This window comes from Callorhinus ursinus, unplaced genomic scaffold (assembly GCF_003265705.2).
Source record: "Callorhinus ursinus isolate GAN/ISIS: 27379988/994484 unplaced genomic scaffold, GSC_fseal_2.0 scaffold92, whole genome shotgun sequence".
NCBI classification, from domain to species: domain Eukaryota; kingdom Metazoa; phylum Chordata; class Mammalia; order Carnivora; family Otariidae; genus Callorhinus; species Callorhinus ursinus.
This window is the reverse complement of record NW_027397154.1, coordinates 2,133,569-2,155,143: the sequence shown is the minus strand read 5'-3', so window position 1 is coordinate 2,155,143 and position 21,575 is coordinate 2,133,569. Positions and strand designations below refer to the sequence as shown.

Here is a 21,575-nt window from a genome sequence, read left to right as displayed (position 1 = left end):
CCGAGCGGGCTTGAACGTGCGTCACGGCCAGGGGGGGCGGCGGGCGCGCACGCGGGCCTGCGCTCGGGCACGGGCGCGGACGGCAAGGCCCTAACCGCCTGCTGCCCGGGGTCCCCGCGCAGGATGCTACAAGATCACCACCGTCTTCAGCCACGCGCAAACGGTAGTTCTGTGCGTCGGCTGCTCCACTGTGCTCTGCCAGCCCACGGGAGGGAAGGCCAGGCTTACAGAAGGTGAGCTGACGGACGGACGCGGTCGCTGGCAGCTCCGTGTTACTGCCTGCCTCACGAGGGCTGTCGGAGCTGGAGGTCGGTCGCGCCCTCGCCTGCCCCCCAAGAGAGCATTGCGAGCGGCCCCAGGCCCTTAGTGTCAAAACCCTGAGGTGTAAGGCTGAGGCGGAGGAGTAGAGAAAGGGTCTTCGTTTGGGCGGTAGTGGCGAGTTCCTCAAACGACTGAGGCGGCGGCTGCAGGGATAGAGGACAGGAAAGCCGCAGCTTGCTTGGGGGTGGGTCGTCAGGCGTGCCCTTGCTTTGCGGGCGGGGGGCAGGGCAAGTAACCTCGGGACCTTTGTCTTCCAGGATGCTCCTTCAGGCGGAAGCAGCACTAAAAGCACCCTGAATCCAGATGAGTGGGACGCCCTCCCAATAAACAGATTTTGGATACATCCTGCGTATTGTCTTTGTTTTACTGCTAGGAAGTCCCTACCTCAAGTACTCAGGGGCAACCAGAAGAGTGGACTGCTAGAGTCATTTGGGGCAAGTAAGTGGCCAAGTACTTCAAAAGTCTATCTGGGACATCTCTGTCCAGCTAGGCTCACTGAGTAAATCTTTGGAACTTGGTAAAAACGTGGGATACTATGTAAATGGATATTTTCTTTCACTTTTATGTTTTCATAGCATTGAGAATTGACAGTCGACCTTTAAAATACAGCTTAACGTACACCACTTTAGCTCGGAACAGCTTAGGATCCTTTATTTACAGTTCCACCACCTAGTTTGGGGGCTTATGGCTCCAGTCCTCTACAGTTGAGGGGATTTGTCCAAGTGGTGGAGGTTAGTGCCTTACGCTCCATAGCCAGTGTTGTAGCCGACTCTGGCCTGGTGGGGGTTGTGGACTCGTGAAAGGTGGGGGAGAACGTGTGGTGGAGGTATAAGAACCTAGAAGTAAAAATGGGAAACAGATGAAGTGTGAATAAAAGTGGACATTTGAACTTTTCAGAGGTGAGGGTGGTGATTCTTTACCTGGTTGTGGTGTCCCTAGAGTCGGTACATAAACAACTGGAACTGTCTGTATCTTGTTTAAGAAGGCATTATACGCTGGAAAAAGAACAGGACAGATGTCACCATTATCTCAAGGCTTAGCGGTAGTTTCCACTTCCAAGTGGGGTTCTGTCATATGCACTTCACTGCTTCTTGGTGGTAAGTTGAGCAGGACCTTTCGTCCACTAGGTGATTAGGGAGGCTGAATGAGTTCCAACTGCTTGTCACAGCTAATGTGCATCCTCGTAGTTAGTAAAATTAAAGATTATTTATTTGACAGAGCACAAGCAGGGGGAGGAGCAGGCTCTCCCCTGAGCAAGGAGCCTGATGCGGGGCTCGATCCCATGACACTGGGATCATGACCTGAGCCGAGGGCAGTTGCTTAACCAACTGAGCCACCCAGGTGCCCTAGTGAAATTAAATGAGGGCAGTTTCTAAGTCAAAAGTCCATGTTGCTGAATGTAAGGGCTCCTTACCTAAAAAGATGAAAGCTGTTGATGCCAGCACTGCAAAGATGGTAAAGAGGATGGTCTGGTGAGAACCCAGGAACTTCTGGAGAATACCTGAATCTTCACACTGATCTGTGCATTGGTCAGAACAATAAAAGGTAATAGTTACTTAAAGCATTCAGGGCAGGTGGCTGTGTTTAAAAACACATGGTCATGGGTATCCAGCAGAAGCTCTCAAAACCCAACCCTCTGGGAAATTGTTTTGCTTAACAGAGGTGAATTATGTACTTGGTTCCTCCACCTCTTTTTGGCTTGTTCCTGTCTCCCAGGTAATAAACTCCCAAACTTTGAATCTTGTATTTCTTATCAACTTACAAATGGATATGTAAACACTACTACCTCAAGATGCCTGTTAACCTTTCCTGATGACTGACTTCTCTTCACCAAATTTGTGATTGTGGCGACTGAACTTCCAATTCTAATCCCTCTAACCTGAAATCTTTTTTGGATCACCAACCACTTTTTAAATCCAGGGGTCCCCTTGTCATTCTTTACTTAGGATGTCCTTTCTAGGGAGCATTCAGATTTTTGTGTAACATTGTCCTCAATAGAACTTAAAACTTGTGTTTTTGAAGCACACGTGATATTTGACTTTGGTTATTTCAAATTCTTCAGTGTCTAGAAATGAACACCTGCCCCAGTGGACTCCCCTGAACTTCCAGGTCTTCCCATATATCTCTTATTGTCACCAGGCCCTCCTACCTAGTTCCTGTTCTGCATCCTTAGTATAGGCCCTCTAACTTTTGGACTTGTAACTGGTCTGTCTTCTCAAGGTACTTTGTTTCAGAACTGTTTACAAACTGCTTTGCTCTGAACACTTTTAAGGTTGTTTGAAATAAAGTGCACTAAAAACAAGATTCTCTATACTAATCCTTGATCAGGTCCAACTGTTGAAAGCTTCTGGCTTTCCAATGTTTATACGGTAAGAGTCCAAATAAAACTTACGGGACATGATCAGCCTTTCCAATACCCCTTTATTCTGGCTACAATGAACTATTTACTAGCTCCTGAATTAGACCCTGTCTTAAATCTGATTTCTGTACTAGGTACCATCCCTGGCACATACCAGTGGGCACTCAACATGTCTATGTGAATAAGCTAGCTGAAGACTGGGTTGGATCTTTTTGTCTGACCAATCCTACCCACCATGGTTGTACTGTTCTCACTGGCCCCTCTTAGCTCTGAGAAGTGCAGGGGTTCTTAACCATTTATTGTGCCGTGAGCAACTTGGGCAGTATGGTGAAACCCATGGATCCTATCTCAATGTTTTTAAATGGGAAAAAAATGTGTAGGAATAAAAGGAAACCCAATTATATCAAAGCTAGCCATGATGGAAAAAACTTCGTGATATAGCTATGTACATACACTCAGCAAGATGTTAAAAAGGCCTTTTTTGAGTGCTTTAGTAACAAGAACTAGGCTCAAGTCTGATAACTACTGTAATTTTTATGTAACTTTGAAGTGAATTTTGAGATCTAATAACTGGAACATCAAAATACCTGAATTCTGTTGGTGACAGAGTCACACATATTGCTATTGCTGTGGTTTCTTGCCTATATTCATAAAATCAGTGGAAATGGAAACTTTATTGAGAGGTTAATTGAAAATAAAGATGCAATTTTTCCTCCTCAATGGAGGTCATGGGCACCTGGAATTCCATCCATGGACCCTTGCAGAAACCCATTAAAACTCTAGATTTAAAAACTCCCAACAGAAAGAACACAGATTAGAGTTGAACACTGTTTCTAGTTCTGGGACCTTGAGCATCTACATTTGTTCAATTCTTAAAGGGAAAAACTTTAGAGTTACAAGAGAACAAATGCACATAAAAAGCACTTAGGGTATTGGCCAGTACATATCAGGTGCTTGTAGAAACAGACCTTCCTTCCATTGGAGATGAATGGGGGTTCAGTCCACTTCTAGTTAATTCAAAGAACATCTGGAGGGATGGGCAGGTAGCGGTGGCAGTATGAGGAGGATGATTCTTTGGCTTTCCTAACGCTTTTCCATGAATACACACAGTCCCATCCCACCCAGACCGGGCATAGTTTCTGAGTAATGGCTAGAATCAGGATTTGTGGAGCAGTCTTAGTTCTAGGACTATCACCATTTGCCCAGTGCCTGATGCAAAAAGATCTGCCAGAGATTTCTGAAGAAAAACATTTATCAAGAGGTTTAAAACAGGAAAATAGTACACTTAACAAGGCTGAGAAGTTCTTGTTAAGTTGATAACTACTCTTAAATATATAAGTAGAATATCTTGATGGTGATAAGAGAGCTCCCTGAAGGTTATGTTATAAATAGGCTTGGAAAGTAAAGATCAATGCCCCAGCTAGTTTGAGTAATCTTGGCGAAGTGGCTGAATTTCTCATTAAGCAATACATTCTGTGGTCTTTCCTACTCTAGATTAAAAACAGGAACCCCGGGGCACCTGGGTGGCTCAGTCACGCCTCTGCCTTTGGCTCAGGTCATGATCCCAGAGTTGGGGCATCTGGCTCCCTGCTCAGTGGAGAGCCCGCTTTTCCCTCTGCCCCTCACCCAGCTTGCTCGCTCTCCCTCTCTCAAAATCTTCAAACACACCAGGAGCTCCCAGTGCTCACCTGCACCAGACTTATCCTTCAGAGCTCTCACTAGCACAGCCTCACTTTGACTGGTGAGCTCACAGGAAATATTGATGAAAATGGGTGATGCCATCTGCTGAAAGGAGGTGAAGTTGACTACTCTTACGGGATAGACAGCCAGGCCAGGCGTGAGGGAAGACTGTCTGTGGCCAGAGACCGCTAGAACTGGGGAGCTGGGGAAGACCTTGGAGAAAAGATAAAATGGCACTTGTTTGTATCAATATTGCATTCCAATCTTAAACGTACAGTAAGATCCCTGTATTTCTAGTTAGCAATCTGAAGATGAGTGATCTGCTTTTCCACACTCAGATGTGTTGGAGTAGATAAGGGAAGAAAATGATCTGTGAGAGGTGCCTGGGAGGCTCAGTTGGTTAAGCGTCAGCCTTCAGCTCAGCTCATGATCCCAGGCTCCTGGGATTGTGCCCCACATCAGCAGGGAGCCTGCTTCTCCCTCTCCCACTGTCCCTCTCTCCGCTCATGCTCTCTCTCGAATAAATCTTTAAAAAAAAAAAAGTTCTAAACTATAAAGATTATTTAGGATGATACTAATATCTTCCAGACTGACAAAGCTCATGACCTAAATTTTGGACTCTGGGAGTACCCTTGCATTGTGAAGAGGACAGGTTTTCTTCATTCTAAGAGCCCTCCCCCCTTGTGGTGAATTTTATCAAAGTCATTCCAGAACTGTTCCTTTGCCCTTGGACTAGGAATGAAGACTCCTTTTTCAAAACCCTGATCTCAGTTATGTTTTCGTTCAGTGCTTCACATACCTCTAGCTTCTCAAGAACTCTGTCCACCCCCAGCACTCTTATCTCCCCGGTGTCTTGTCTGTGGCTAAGAATCAGTTCTGACTGGTTGATGTAAAAGGCTGGGATGAAAGGAAGGAGGGCTCTTTGCATTCCGTTCTTGCTCCGTTCACTGACCAGTGTGGCCCACCCATAGACTGAGGTGTCAGCCACACTGAGGGCCTGCAGCAGCTCTTCTGACTGGGGTTGAACCTCGATTAGGCAGACATAAACCCCTGAAGAAAAGATGAAAAACTGAGCGGGGAAGGTTCAGAGGCTCTATTGAGCCAACTGGCTTAAAATAGGAAGGAAAAATGGAAGCAAGTTCAGAAGAAAATGTGAACTCAACTTTGAGTGTTCACTATTAGCAGACTGTTGGCCATTGTGGGGGAAGGATACCGAAGAAAAACAGTCCCAAGCAACCCACAGTTGAACTTGTTGCTTAAATCAGCATGTCAGGTAGTAGTAAATAACAGTACAAACAAATTAAGGGGATACAGAATGAAGTAACCAAGAGTTGCCGAGATTAGGAAAGGGTTTGTGAAAGATGCTTTGAGCATGGCTTAGTCACTTCTCTGTCAAACCGTATCTCGATGGGAGTATCGTTCTAGTTATCCAGGCTCACACTCAGCTGTCCTTTCGTAGACACCCTTTCCTTCATTCCTAAATCCAACCATCCTCTAAATTTTGCTAACTCATCTTCTGAAATGTCTGACACCGGTTAGTATCTCCCTGTTACTCTGGGCTAGACCCTCCTCAGTTCATGCTTGGATTTTTGCAGTAGCCCCTTCCCTGGCTCTTCCCTCCATTCTGTCCCACCAAGCTCCAGCCTCTCAACTGCCTGGGATGTCCTGGCTTCTGGCCTCTTCACATCTAGCTCACTCCTAGTCACCCTTCCACAGGCCTTGCTGTGTAAAACCACACTCGAACCCCCAGGTTTGAGGTAGACGCTCCTCTTCTCTTTCTGCCTCTACAGCATCCCATGCATCTCTATTCTGTGACGGATCACCTTGCGCAGCACTGGTGAAAGTAAAGAGCCCTGTCTTGGTCCCCTGTGTGCACCTGGTGCGTGTCCTGGCACCAGGCATTCTGTTTAGTGCCCACCAGTTTGCTGAGTGAGCCTTCCTTCAGTGGCTGCTCATTATTCACACCATACTGCCTGGCCTTGGAGCAGAAGGTCTTGGGCAGTAGCACTATCCTATTTATGCTTTGATTTTGACATCTCACGTTTGACATGAATCCTCTCATTTTTAGATCAGGTGATTTATATGAAATTCCAATGTCATGCCTATTTCTACTTTATGCTAGTTAATTCTACTGTGCTTGGAATATCCTTCAGTTCAACAATAAACACTCAAACACTACTACTTCCTGGGGATAAAAGATGAATGATCCAAGTCCAGAGATAACAGGGACTAGCAAAAAAAGAAAATGGAAGACTATAATAGAAAAGCACAGGGTGTTACAGAGATTAAACAAAAATGTTGGTTGAGAAAGTTTCCATAGTTATATAGCACATGAAGCTGGAAAGTGTAAATGCAATCTAATAAGCAAATGACAACTGTACAGAGATGGAAACGGGCATCAGACCCAGCTGGTGGGACCCACCTTTCTCCATGCTGAAACCTGCATGGACATGGAAGATTTTGCTTGCTGGGATGTCTAGCAAAGTATTACTGAACTGCACATGGCACAGCACGAGGGTCTCAGGAAGAAGTATTGTTGTAATGGCCAAGGCCTGACTTGGGGTACAGGATCCTAATAAGCAGAAAAGAGATAAATAACTGTCATAAGATTTGTAAAAGAGACTTATATAAAGGCAGTAGTTTGATTTAAAAAAAAGAGGCGGGGTGCCTGGGTAGCTTTTTCTGTGGAGCATCTTGACTCTTGATTTCGGCTCAGGTCATGATCCAAGGTGGTGAGATCGAGCCCCGTGCCGGGCTCCGTGCTCATCAGGGAGTCTGCTTGAGATTCTCTCTCTCAAATAAATAATATCTTTTTTTTTTTTAAAGGATTTTATTTACTTATTTGAGAGAGAGAGAGCACAAGCAGAGGAGAGGGCCAAGCACACTCCCCGCTGAGCGGGGAGCCTGACACAGGGCTCCATCCTAGGACTCCAGGATCATGACCTGAGCCAAAGGAGACACTTAACCAACTGAGCCACCCAGATGCCCCTCAAATAAATAAATCTTAAAAAAAGGTGGGGGGGAAGGGGAGGCATCTGGCTGGCTCAGTCAGAGGAACATGCAACTCTTGATCTCAGGGTTGTGAGTTCGAGCCCCATGATGGGTGTAGAAATTACTTAAATAAATAAAAACTTTAAAAAAATAGCAAAAAAGAGGGGTCAGTTCTGTCTGATTAGGCCAGCCCTGTTGGCTCCTGCTACAATCAAGATGAAAGAACAGTCTTAAGACCCTTGCTTTGGCTAGTTTGTGAATTACTATAGCGGGGCTTCCGTTATCAATATCGTAGTTGGGGTCCTCTTTCAAAAGTTTTTGGAATTCATCAGTGGGAATGAGACAGATTCCAGGGAAGGACAGCTATTACGGTTGGGAGGTATCTTTTCAGTCTAGGAGATTTCATTTTCCATAACCGATTGCAGTGATTCAAATTAGAGATCTCTAGAATTTTATTACAAATGGTATCTTAAACAGGAGCCACACAGCCAACAAGTGGATAGCTGCAATGGATGGCATTCTAGAATAGGAGCTGGTGTCCTGTTAACAAGATTTTCCCCTGCACAGTTTCTTAATGGTCTCAGTTTGCTGAAGTTCTTTCTCAGCTGACAGTAGTCTGGTGACCATTTTCATCTTTTGGAGACTTATCAGCAATATCAAAGGAGTTGTTTCATGAGGTTTCATAATAAAATAAGTTGTGGTTTTAGATTCTGGGGGGGGAAATTGCAATCTGGAAATCATAAGGCAGACAACAAGTGAATATGTTGTAAATATTTAGTACTTTGTAAAAGAACCTGAAAAACTTTAAAAATCAAATATTTATATATACTTAGATTATACTTATGATAAAATTAAGTAATGTGAAAAGAAAATAAGTGCTTAAGGGCGCCTGGGTGGCTCAGTTGGTTAAGCGACTGCCTTCGGCTCAGGTCATGATCCTGGAGTCCCGGGATCGAGTCCTGCATCAGGCTCCCCGCTCAGCGGGGAGTCTGCTTCTCCCTCCGACCCTCCCCCCTCTCATGTGCTCTCTCTCTCATTCTCGCTCTCTCAAATAAAAAAAAAAAATCTAAAGAAAATAAGTGCTTAAAAATTGAAGGACAAAAAGGGCAATCAGACTTTAAATTTTATAGACAGTAATTATATTTTGAACTTCTTGGTTTTACATGTTCTCTTGGCAAAAAAAAGAGAATGAAAGAATTTATGTGGACTTTGGAGTGGGACAGATCTACCAATTCTGCCACTAACTAGTTGTTACCTTGTACATGTTACTTGCTCTCAGATTCAGTATTTCTCATTTTTAAAATGATAATTACTACATATGATTGTTAAATGAGGGGTGCCTGGGTGGCTCAGTCGGTTAAACGTCCGACTCTTGATCTCAGCTCAGATCTGGATCTCAGGGTTGTGAGTTCAAGCCCCATGCTGGGTACTGGGCATGGAGCCTACTTAAAAACAAAAGACTGCTAAATGAGATAAAATATATAAAAACTGCTAACATAGCACCTAGAATCTATTAGGAATTTCTTGTATTTTAGTTTTCTTTTCTCCCCCACTTTTTAAAAATTTTTTATTATTTTTTAAAAGTAATCTCTATGCAAAATGTGGGGCTTGAACTCATGCCCCTGAGATCAAGAGCCCCATGCTCCTCTGAGCCAGCCAGGCACCACCCCCCATCTTTTATTGACAGTAAATTATAGCCCAGTACAGAACAAAAAAACATACAAAATAAATTTGCTGAGCAAATAACACTTAAGATGTCACCTAGTCCAGGAATTCTTAAATCTAGGGAAGCTGGAAAAGAATTGGGTCTTAGGCCTTATCCCAAACTTATTAACTATCTGGATGGAGCCTAAGACCATGTTTTTAAAAAATTTCCTTGGGTAACCTTGAAAATCAGCCACCTCTCAGGCAAGGTTATAACTAGAAAAACAACAGTGACTAGGTTTAGCCTATATCAAAACCTGGTATCCAATCAGCTGTCAATGATTTATTTGTTAAAAGTGGAGTCAATTTTGAAATAAAAGGAAATATGGATTGCTGGTCTAAGGGGTAAATGAGTTGAACGAAGACAGGAATGATGGAAATAATCACCCAGACCTATAAAGAAACTCCAGACCTTTAAGATTAGCACCATTTCTGCCAGTGGTGATGAAGAGCTTGAACACAGTTGAATTGGGGGTATTGGTGAGGTAGGTCTTGAGGTCATAACTGAGTGTTATTCTTGATGATGCATTGACCACCACCTGTCAGCAAACCAAAGGAAAATCTTTACCTAAGTTCTTAGAAAATATTGTTCTCTCCATCTCTACCCTTCATAACTTATTCAACCAAAAGCATGCATTTCACACAAGTGCAAACTGCCCGTCTACTTCACCACGTATTTAAGAACCACAAAATCTATTTACCTTTGAGAAGAAAACAACATTTTTTTCCTAAAAGGAGGTCTTTGTCCATTATTCTGTTTGACATCTTCCCTTTGGATGACTCCCTATTAAAATGCCTTTAAAGACAACTGCAACTTTCTTTAGTTTCATATAATCTCAGCCCTTTCTGAAACTGTGAAGTACTTTGTTTCTCTCAATATACTTGTAATGTTCTGTCTTGTACTGTATTTTTATTTTTGTTAAAAATCACTATTAGAATCACTATTTAGAATCTAAAAATCACTATTAGAATCTCTCTTCAACTGAGAACCCTAATTTATCTTTGTATATCCTGTACTGTGCCTTGTATTTAAGGTAAGTGCTTAATGATTACAATGAGAGAAGATAATGATGGCCCTCTCCCCCCCCAAATATCAACTTAAATGTATATTATTTTGTCATATCATTATGTCACTATTAGTGACACTATGTAATTACATTAAATGTATACTGTATTATAATACAGTCTCCTCAGTACTACCACAATTTTTTTTTTTTTTTCAAATATTCAAGAACCTTGAAACTGAGTTAGTGACATAAATGCTTAGTAAGGGAAGGAGTTTTGTCTTTCTCATCTTTGTGTTTCCAGTCTGGCACAGGGCTGACACAGAAGAGGCCTCAATGAGTGACTGCTAGTGAATAAATAAATGATTATTTTACAAAGTACACAAACTAGGATATCATGACCTTTTGACATCTCTGTAGCCTCTGACAGCACAGACCAGTTCCTTCCTTGTGACCCACCTTTCTCTTTGCTTTCCTAGCACTGAAACCCTTCTCAAACTCGTCAAGTTGTCTTCTCATGCTGCCTCTGTCCCCAGCCCTTTTATCTGCTTACCATACAAGTTCTCTTTAGATGTTATCTAATTTTCCCTTTCTATGTTTATAAACTTTTGCTGAAGCCACCCTGATTTATTCATTGATCTTCACGCAACATCTACTTTTATTTGGCTTTGCACATCTATGCCTTTGGTCTAAAATGCCTTCTCTTTTTGGGGCACTTGAGTGGCTCAGTTGGTTAAGTACCTGACTCTTGGTTTTGGCTCAGGTCATGATCTCAGGATTGTGATCTTGGGGTTGTGAGACAACCCCAAGACCGCCTCTGCACTTGGTGGGGAGCCTGCTTGAGATTCTCTTTCTCCCTTTCCCCTCCCCAACTCGTGCATGCTTTCTCTCTCAAATAAATAAATCTTTAAAAAACAAAATAAAATGCCTTCTATTTTATCTGCCAAATTCCTAATCCTCAAGACTCTATTTTTTGTGTGTGTCATGACTCAGATCTCAAGATTCAGTTTAAAATGTTAAATTTAGCCTTAATGTCTAAGCAGAATTAAGTGACTTTCTTTCTTCTGTATTTTTTTTTTAAAGACTTATCCACCTATTTGAGAGAGAGAATTCAGGAGTGGGGGGAGGAGCAGAGGGAGAGGGAGAGAAGCAGACTCTGCACTGAGTACAGAGCCTGACTCAGAACTCAGTCCCACAACCCTGAGATTATGACCCAAGCCAAAATCAAGAGTCAAGACGCTTAACTGACTGAGCCACACAGGTGCCCCTCTTCTGTATTCTTCTTCTTTTTTTTTTAGATTTTATTTATTTATTTGAGAGAGAGAGATGAGCAGGGAAAGGGGCAGGAGAGCAGAGAGAAGCAGACTCCCCACCAGGCAAGGAGCCCGATGTGGGGTTTGATCCCAGGACCTTGAAATCATGACCTGAACTGAAGGCAAGACGCTTAACCTATTGAGCCACCCAGGCATCCCCCCCCCCCAATTTTTTTTTAAGCTATACATCCAGAGTCACACGCCTCCCCCAGGCATGTCTGGACTCCAGGAGCACTTCTGACATGTCACTTGTAAAGCAATGTTCAGTTATGTTGCAGTTATTTAAACTGTCTACATGTAATTATTTCTATCACCACTAGACTGTGAATTCCTTATAATAAGGCACCAGATACCATGTGGGCATATACTGGGCAATTTACTCATCTATAAAATTGGGATAATACTTTGCAGGGTTGTAAAGATTAAAAATGAGTTATACTGGATGTAAAATCAAAATTTAAAAAAACAGATGCAGGGGCGCCTGGGTGGCTTAGTCGTTAAGCATCTGCCTTCGGCTCAGGTCATGATCTCAGGGTCCTGGGATTGAGCCCCGTACCAGGCTCCCTGCTCTGCGGGAAGCCTGCTTCTCCCTCTCCCACTCCCCCTGCTTGTGTTCCCTCTCTCGCTGTGTCTCTCTCTGTCAAATGAAGAAATCTTTAAAAAACAAAAAAACAAAAAACAGATGCAAAATGCCAAGCCCATAGATGCTCAACAAATTATAGCTGTTACGTTTGAGTAACGAAAAGAGGAACAAACAGAGGAGGGAGACCCGACATGTATTTAAGGGGAAAGAGAAGTCTTCATCAAGCCAATCCTTCACTTGTTCAACCATTTCACCTACTAAAGGATGTTGCTTCAGCAATTCTCCCTACTCCTACATCACGTTTTCCCTTCTCTACTAAATCATTCCTAAATCATTTTTTCTACCATCTCAAAAAATGATCAACAAAACAAAAATTTGACTCCAGTTCCTCACAGAGCTGTCTTATGCCCACCATCCACATGTCCTCTCAATTCTCCAGACTTCCGCTCCCATCACTGCACTGAAGCCACTCATCAAGTAACCACTCTGTATTGTGAACCGATTAGTCTTTCTGTTTTCAGCTTACCTGACCTATCAGTAACATCTGACATGGCTGATCACTTCTTCCCTCCTTGAAATACAGGGACCCCTCCACTTTTCAAAAATTTGCATTAAGCCTCATCACTTTTATGAAAGACATTAATAAGTGGTTTCCCTAAGGAAAAGAAATCCAAAGAAGATTTTTGCTTTTACAAAAAGAGGTAAAAAGTAAAAACAGCATTCAGCATTTGTTTTGCAGCAAGCCATTACAGAGGCAGCATGCACCCCAGGCCTCTTCCCTGGGAACCACACTCGGCAACTTAGCATTCAGCCATGTAGCTTTTCTTTTTTTAAGATTTTACTTATTATTTATTAGAGGGAGAGAGAGAAAGAGAGAGTGAGCATGACTGGGAGGGAGAAGCAGAGGGATTAGGGACAAGCAGACTCCACGCTGAGCACGGAGCCAGACGCAGGGCTCGATCTCAGGACCCTGAGATCACGATCTGAGGTGAAATCCAGTCGGATGCTTAACCTGCTGCACCATCCAGGCAGGTACCCCTCAAATGATGACAATTCTGTCCTTTTAGTTATTGAGTCAAAACCCTGAAGTCATTTTTTTTTTAAACTTCAAGTCATTCTTGATTCTCTCAGACTTAATACATATAATCTGCCACGAAATTCTACTGGCTCTACCTATAAGGTACACTAGAATCTGACCAGCTTCTCACCACCTCCTCTGTTACCAGCCTGGTCCCCTGGTCCACCACCATATCTCACCTGGATCATTGCAAGAATAGTTTCCCAGCTTCAACCCTTGCCCCTACAGTCTGGTACCAACCAGTAGCTACACTGATGTGTGTGTGTGTGTGTGTGTGTGTGTGTGTATTTTTTTTTTTAAAGCACACACCACCATGTTTGGGGGGGTTGGCACTGTTTTATTTATTTTTATTTATTTTTAAATTTATTTTTAAAGATTCTATTTATTTATTTGAGAGAGAGAGAGAGAGACAGCGCACGAGCCAGGGGGAGGGGCAGAAGGAGAGAGAGAAGCAGACTCCCTGCCAAGCAGGGAGAATAATGCAGGGTCTCAATCCCAGGACCCTGAGATTGTGACCCGAGCCAAAGGCAGATGCCCAACCGACTGAGCTACCCAGACGCCCCTGGTGTTGTTGTTTTAAAAATCATGTGCAGGGCGCCTGGGTGGCTCAGTTGGTTAAGCAACTGCCTTCGGCTCAGGTCATGATCCTGGAGTCCCGCATCGGGCTCCCTGCTCAGCAGGGAGTCTGCTTCTCCGTCTGACCCTCTTCCCTCTCGTGCTCTCTGGCTCTCATTCTCTCTCTCAAATAAATAAATAAAATCTTAAAAAAAAAAAAAATTTCTGGGGCGCCTGGGTGGCTCAGTTGGTTAAGCGACTGCCTTCGGCTCAGGTCATGATCCTGGAGTCCCGGGATCGAGTCCCGCGTCGGGCTCCCTGCTCAGCAGGGAGTCTGCTTCTCCCTCTGACCCTCTTCCCTCTCGTGCTCTCTATCTCTCCATTCTCTCTCTCTCAAATAAATAAATAAAAATCTTAAAAATAAATAAATAAAAAATCTTTAAAAAAAATAAAAATCATGTGCAGCTGGACAGGATACATGTGTATGAATATACCCTAATACATAATTAAAATATTAAAAAAAAAGATTATTTATTTGAGGGGGACGGGCAGAGGAAGAGAGATAATCTCAAGCCAACTCCCTACTGAGCACAGAGCCCGACATGGGGCTCAATCTCACAACCCTGAGATCATGACCTGAGCCAAATCACTGAACTGACTGAGCTACCCAGGTGCTCCACCACAGTGATATTTTATTTTGTTTTATTTATTTTTTTTAAAGACTTTATTTGAGAGAGAGAGAACGAGAGATAGAGAGCACGAGAGGGAAGAGGGTCAGAGGGAGAAGCAGACTCCCTGCTGAGCAGGGAGCCCGATGTGGGACTCGATCCCGGGACTCCAGGATCATGACCCGAGCCGAAGGCAGTCGCTCAACCATCTGAGCCACCCAGGCGCCCACCACAGTGATATTTTAAAGTATAAATCACACTAGTCATTCTTCTGAAACTTTTTTTTTTTTTGAGAAGAGAGAGCAGGAGAGCGAGCGAGCAGGGGGAGGAGTAGAGGGAGAAGCAGGCTTCCCGCCGAGCAGGGAGCCTGAAGTGGGGCTCAATCCCAGGACCCTGAGTTATGACCCAGGCCGAAGGCAGACGCCTAACCGACTGAGCCACCCAGGTGCCCCTTATTTATTTATTTATTTTTCCTTCTGGTTAAAAATCCTAATCACTGTTTAGCTTTGTGTTCCAAAGTTTTCTGGCTGGCTTTATATATGACATGTCAGTATATTTCTTTTCCTGGGATGTGTATTTTATATGCATATCCCCAAATATGGAAATAGTCAACCTGGCCTCGTTAGGGTTACCTCTCGATATGTTTTCACCACTCCTGGGATGTCATGAAAAACTGTTGCTATTCCTGGACTCCTGGCCACCCCCACTCCAGTGCCAGCGTCTGTTTGTAGAATGCTGTCAGCAGAAATCATCCATGTCCCAGGTTCACCTAGGAGAAGACAAGAGGAAGCACTTGGTCACAAGCTCTGATCTAAATGGACGGTCACTCTAACCTTATTCAGACTCTGTATCAGTAGACCAAGCATACAGATATCTCTTCCTAGGAGGAACATCCAGCTTTGAAGATAACTTTATTTTCTGAATGTCAGGCTCCCCTTTATATACCATCATACCCACAAAATAAAACAAGGATTACTGACCTTCAGAATCACAGAAGGAGCTACTTGGTTGGAGAATATAACTGTTCTTAGGAAAAAGGAAAAACTCTTTTTACACACAGGGATAACTCTCCTTTAGCTACTAATGGATATCTGCAGAAGACTGTGAGAAGGCAACAACTGGTAGGAGAGAAGGTTTGTCTGCTTTAAAGTCTCAAGGTGGCAGAGGAATGCTACCTTGAGTTTAGGTTAGATTACTGATCCTGGCATTTGGTCCTTTTTTTTTTTTTTTTTTAAGATTTTGTTTATTTATTTGACAGAGAGAGACACAGCGAGAGAGGGAACACAAGCAGGGGGAGTGGGAGAGGGAGAAGCAGGCTTCCCACCGAGCAGGGAGCCCGATGCGGGGCTACGATCCCAGGACCCTGGGATCACAACCTGAGCCGAAGGCAGACGCTTAACGCCTGAGCCCCCCAGGCGCCCCCATTTGGTCCTTTTGCTTCCTCAGTCAAAGTGGTACAGATTTAGGATGTCCAAGTATGCCAGAATGGGAGATAGAAGTACAGTCCTGACAAAACCTAGCAAAAGAGTCAAGTAACAGTGTTCTTTCACTGACAAGAGATTAACAACTCTAAGATTGTAATTCTGTCAACCCTAAAGCAGGTCTAGCTCAATGGCCCTGGGTTACATGTTAGTGGTGGTTGCTTGCAAATCAGTTGTTACAGGATTTGAGGATCTGACCTGAGCTGAGTGGACTCCCTCTGAATCAAGCCCTAAATATATAGAATCTGGCCCCACGTCACATCACTGTACCCAGACACATGGATCCAGTTCCCAGAGAGGTCATAGAGCCACATACCACCCCCATCCAATCCTACTTGGATGGATTATTTGGATGCATACACCCAGGTGGGGTACACTGCTTTGGAATATGCCTTCTGTAAACCCAGAGAATTAATACTCATTTCTTAACCAAAGACTGATGTTCTTGCACTCAGTAGTACTTCCCTCTTCTAGGGAAGAAATGCTTTGCTGATCAAGAGTACAGTTTAGCCCAGTACAAGGCCAGACCTTATTACAGGGAAGATATATTTAAGAGTTAGGCCTTCAAATGTCCCTCACAAAACAGTGTACTCACAATTGGTTCCTAGAACTAAAGCCTTACTGCATTTTCCTTCATTCTTTACTGTTCTTCAATTTATCAATTATCCTCCTTCAGAAGATGGGAATGGGAAAGAAGACAAGGTACCCACACCACCCACATAATACAGTGAGCTATGCAATCAGGAGATGAGTGATCAATATTCCTAGAGAGGCCCTCAAGATTTTTTTTTAAGATTTTATTTTTGGGGGCACCTGGGTGGCTCAGTTGGTTAAGCATCCAATTCTTGATTTTGGCTCAGGTCATGATCTGAGTCCTGGGATCAAGCCCCACCCTCAGGCTCTGGGCTCAGCGGGGTGTCTGCAATTTGATTCTCTCTCTCCCTCTCCCTCTGCCCCTCCCCCCACTACACTGTCTCTCTCTCTTAAATAATCTTTTAAAAAAATTTTTTAGAGTCGATTTTCCTTCTCTTAAAACTTTTTTTTTTAAACATTTATTTACTTCAGAGAGAGAGAGCATGAGAAGGGGGAGGGTCAGAGGGAGAAGCAGACTCCCTGGTGAGCAGGGAGCCCAATGTGGGACGCTGGGATCATGACCTGAGCCAAAGGCAGTAGCTTAACCTACTGAGCCACCCAGGTGCCCAAATATTTTATTTTTTTAAATAATCTCTACACCTAACATGGGGCTTGAACTTACAACCCCGAGATCAAGAATCGCATGCTCTGACTGAGCAGGCCAGGTGACCCTAGGCCCTCAGATTTTAAATTGTTTCGAAAAAATTATCTAAGGGATGAGTTGCTTTCTCATCCTGTCAGCTGTGGGGTTAAGAAAGGGAAGGTATCAGGCACCTGGGTGGCTCAGATGGTTAAGCATCTGCCTTCGGCTCAGGTCATGATCCCAGGGTCCTGGGATGGAGTCCCACATCGGGCTCCCTGCTCAGCGGGGAGCCTGCTTCTCCCTCTGCTTCTCTCTCTCTCTCTCTCTCTCTCTCTCTCTCTGTCTGTCTCTCATGAATAAATAAATAAAATCTTAAAAAAAAAAAAAAGGGAAGGTATCCAAACCATTGTGGTTGAGGAGGTGAGTCCTGAAGCAGATGACATCTCCAACAAAGGTGAGCTGGGTGTCTGGCTCAATGGCATGCTCCACAGCAACAGGGACGTAATCTGCCACACCTGGGTGCCTCCGGTCCCAGATTCCCAAAAGCGTCACTCCTGTGTTCACTGCCTGGGCCACATAAGTATAGTTCCTATTCCCTGGCCCAATAAGTAGCAGGTCATCTCTGAAAGGAGATAAGAAAGTAGCAGGTCATCTCTGAAAGATCAGTTAGGACACAGTTCTGGGGGCAGAGCTGATCGCAGCATTTTCTATTCAACAGCTTGAAGGTTCAGAAGGAATTCTATGGTGGAGGGCAAGCAACGAGTAGCCAAGGGTCAGGTCTATTACCTTTATATACAGAGTACCCAGTAAGGCCCCCCCTTTTGAAATTAAAAATTTGTTTTCCAGTACAGCCTTTTTTTTTTTTTTTAAGTAGGCTCCATGCGCAGCGTGGCTTGAACTCACAACGCTGCGATCAAGAGTAGGATGCTTAACCGACCAAGCCATCCAGGAGCCCCAGGACAGCTTCTTAATAATAATACTCCTATCAGCTCCCTATGGGGGCTTTCTGTGAACTGGGCTTGACAGATTGAAGACACCCTGAAATTCTTCTTCATTAAACAACTAGCACCATCCTGGTGTTTCCCATCCTAATGAAAGAAACAAAGATCAGATTCCGAGTAGAGAACACTGAGAGGAATTTACTGGATAACCCTAGCCTATCTGCACAATTTCTACCACAATATAGACATCATTCCTTTGATTCCACACCTGTTCAGAGCCAGATGAAGCTGGGTATTGTGTGTGTGGAATTTCTCTCCAATGCTGTTATAAAACTGGACAACGAAGGTGAGAGACATGCCCACAGGAAAGGCTGGCAGAGTCCTCCCGTGGGCTGCATACAGCTTGGGTTGGCTGCTCATCCGCATGTATGTCACTGGCGCCACCTGCGGGCGGGAGAAGGGCCATTGGAGAGGAGCTGCCATAGATTGTGAAGTCCTGACCTGAGATGACTTAAATCAGAGCTGAGTAAGAAATGCGACAGTACAGGAAATGGCTCCTGAATTATTAAAGCTAAGAGAATGTGGAGAGAAGTTGGAGCTTTCTTTTTAAGATTTTATTTATTTACTTGAGACAGTGTGTGCACAGATGAACAGAGGAGGGGCAGAGGGAGAGGGAGAAGCAGGCTCCCCACTGAGCAGGGAGCCCGATGTGGGGCTCCATCCCAGGACCCTGGGACCATGACCTGAGCCGAAGGCAGACACTCAACTGACTGAGCCACCCAGATGCCCCTAAAGATTTTATTTTTAAGTAATCTCTATACCCAGCATGGGGCTTGAACCCATGATCAAGAGTCACAGGTTCGGGCGCCTGGGTGGCTCAGGTGGTTGAGCGACTGCCTTCGGCTCAGGTCATGACTCTGGAGTCCTGGGATCGAGTCCCACATCGGGCTCCCAGCTTGGCGGGGAGTCTGCTTCTCCCTCTGACCCTCCCCCCTCTCATTCTCTCTCTCTCTATCTCATTCTCAAATAAATAAATCTCTCAAATAAATAAATAAAATCTTAAAAAAAAAGAGTCACAGATTCCCCCAACTGAGCCAGCCAGGCTCCCCCCAGATTTGTTATCAGTTTAGTGGAGAATAATAATGCCTACCTCAGAGGGCTTCTTCAGTAGTTAGAAGAAATACATGCAAAAGAACCAACATAGTGGCTGGAATATGCTAGATGTTTAATGCCTGAAATATTTCTCTGAATTTTTTTAAAAGATTTTATTTATTTATTTGACAGAGAGAGAGCACGAATAGGGGGAGCGGGAGAGGGAGAAGCAGACTCCCCGCTGAGCAGGAAGCCCAACATGGGGCTCGATCCCAGGATCCTGAGATCATGACCTGAGCTGAAGGCAGACACTGAAGCAACTGAGCCACCCAGTGCCCCATGGGGGGAGAGAATCTCAAGCAGACTCCATGCCTAGCACGGAGCCTAACACAGGGCTCAATCTTACAACCCTGAGATCATGACCTGAGCTGAAACCAAGAGTTGGATGCTTTGGGGCGCCTGGGTGGCTCAGTCGTTAAGCATCTGCCTTTGGCTCAGGTCATGATCCCAGGATCCTGGGATCGAGCCCCACATTGGGCTCGCTGCTCAGCGGGAAGTCTGCTTCTCCCTCTCCCACTCCCACTGCTTGTGTTCCCTCTTTTGCTATGTCTCTCTCTCTGTCAAATAAATAGAATCTTTAAAAAAAAAAAAAGAGTTGGATGCTTAATTGAATGTGCCATCCAGGTGCCCCATGTTAGACTAAAACTTTTTTTTTTTAATTTATTTGACAGAGAGACAGCGAGAGAGGGAACACAAGCCCGGGGAGTGGGAGAGGGAGCAGCAGGCTTCCCGCGGAGCAGGGAGCCCGATGTGGGGCTCGATCCCAGGACCCTGGGACCATGACCTGAGCTGAAGACAGATGCTTAATGACTGAGCCACCCAGGCGTCCCAGACTAAACTTTTTAATTCTAATAACAAAGCCTAATTTTGATAGCAATAGTTCTACCCTCTCCCACACCCTTTTGCCAACACTGCTCAGAAGTGTACCAATTTGAGGCTAATCCCTCTTATAACAAGGCCTCTAAGGGCCACTTTTGATGTCAAGATTGTCCTCTCATCTTATAGTTCGCTCTGACCTCCAGGGAAGTTCCTAGTTCTTAAACCAGGAAATCTGCCTCTTCAGGCCATGGTATTCCTTTTATTTTTTGAGTAAGTTCCTGAACTTACCTGAACTCCAGTTATGGTTGTTTGGTTGACTCCAAAAGGTTCTACAGAAGTGACTTCCAACACAGCAGTACCTGCAATGGAACCAGCTTTCAGGAGCCCTTCGCCATCCTCCTCGATGACAGATGAATTAGGGAAACATTGGAGAACACGGGAACTCACAAAGGCGGCCCCTTCCCTAGAGAACAAATGGAACAAGTGGCATCTCTTGGGGGCTCTGACCAGAAAGAAAGGAGATGCCAGGGTTACTGTTAGAGACTGTACTCAGGAAACCACTTGCCATTCTCCATGTTGTGTCCTTATTTGTTCCTCAAGTAAAAGTCTGCCTTTGGATTATGCCTATCTCTTTAAAAACCACATCCCATCACATATTTATCATTAAAAAATCATTCAGCTTGGGGCGCCCGGGTGGCTCAGTTGGTTAAGGGTCTGCCTTTGGCTCAGGTCATGATCCCGGGGTCCTGGGATCGAGCCTCGCATCGGGCTCCCTGCTCAGTGGAGAGCCTGCTTCTCCCTCTCCCACTCCCCCTGCTTGTGTTTTCTCTCTCTCACTGTCTCTCTCTGTCAAATAAAAAAATAAAATCTTTAAAAAAATTTTTTAAATGGTTAATTTTATGTAACATGAATTTCACTTCAGCTAAAAAAACTTATTTGTGGGTTAAAAAAATCACCTAGAAGGCAAGAGTTCTTTCCATGTTCCAAAGGGTAAGGTTGGAACCTGGCCTGCCCTTCCCCACTCCCCTCACCTGTTGGTGTGGAGTCTGAGCTGGGAATTCATGGGCATCAGAATTTGCTCAGGCTGGCACTCTGGAAAGAACAGTTGGAGTTTCTCAAACACCTAAAGTGAGAAAATAATGTCTTCCTCATTTCTGGAAAAGACAAAACTATGACCTTTGCTTGCATATCAACTACAAATCAACATCCACCTCACTTCAGCTTAGCCTGAGGGTCCACGACACTCTTTTCCAAATGAGCCAGACACTTAAAACGCACCTTGGTATTCTATAGAATACAAATCTAATATCAGCCCTGCTTCTGACAAAGCTACACTGACCAACCACATCCTCTGTATCACTTAGATATTAGGTATAAAATAATTTTGAAATTTCTAATTTTAACTCTGGTAACCTGAAAAGAGATTTGAGAATAAAAACTTATAATGGTAAATTAGCTAGTCCTAGTAAAAAGCTCTTTCCTCTACCCCTCACTGAATCAGAGAAACAAAACCAAAATAAAGGAAAAAGAAAAAGAAAAAAAAATTAGTCCTAAATTCAGAGGTAGAGAAACCTATTTGGCCCCACAAATGATCATTTTTCTTTTGAACACTAAAAACAACAGGGCCAGTTAGCTTTCAGCCTCACAACACCTGTAGAAACCAACCATTCATGTTTTTACACGTTACTGGCAGTTAGGGTTAGATCTCCT

At 44.2% G+C, this 21,575-nt stretch overlaps 1 protein-coding gene and 1 long non-coding RNA gene across 11 annotated transcripts in view; one reads left to right on the top strand and one right to left on the bottom strand.

The window, feature by feature from the left end:
* The first annotated feature begins 33 nt into the window (after positions 1 to 33).
* LOC112813707 (uncharacterized) lies at positions 34 to 669 on the top strand. Its single transcript, XR_003205565.2, has 2 exons — positions 34 to 233; positions 579 to 669. It is a non-coding gene; the product is annotated as an uncharacterized lncRNA (long non-coding RNA).
* Positions 670 to 900: 231 nt separating this feature from the next.
* Positions 901 to 21,575, bottom strand: part of NUP210L (nucleoporin 210 like) — an 82,793-nt gene continuing 62,118 nt past the window's right edge. For 3 of the 10 annotated variants that reach the window (XM_073888513.1, XM_025858798.2, XM_025858799.2), the window contains 11 exons: positions 20,897 to 20,988; positions 20,154 to 20,367; positions 18,163 to 18,338; positions 17,358 to 17,575; positions 14,889 to 15,025; positions 9,468 to 9,594; positions 6,783 to 6,932; positions 5,160 to 5,410; positions 4,369 to 4,573; positions 1,736 to 1,840; positions 901 to 1,316 (listed from right to left, as the gene is read on the bottom strand). In XM_073888513.1, the coding sequence (XP_073744614.1) occupies positions 1,054 to 1,316; positions 1,736 to 1,840; positions 4,369 to 4,573; positions 5,160 to 5,410; positions 6,783 to 6,932; positions 9,468 to 9,594; positions 14,889 to 15,025; positions 17,358 to 17,575; positions 18,163 to 18,338; positions 20,154 to 20,367; positions 20,897 to 20,988 (1,938 nt within the window). In that variant the 3' untranslated portion in view covers positions 901 to 1,053. Of the gene's footprint in view, positions 1,317 to 1,735; positions 1,841 to 4,368; positions 4,574 to 5,159; positions 5,411 to 6,782; positions 6,933 to 9,467; positions 9,595 to 14,888; positions 15,026 to 17,357; positions 17,576 to 18,162; positions 18,339 to 20,153; positions 20,368 to 20,896; positions 20,989 to 21,575 lie in introns of those variants that run through there. The other 7 variants (XM_025858796.2, XM_025858797.2, XM_073888514.1 and 4 more) reach the window with 7 other exon arrangements.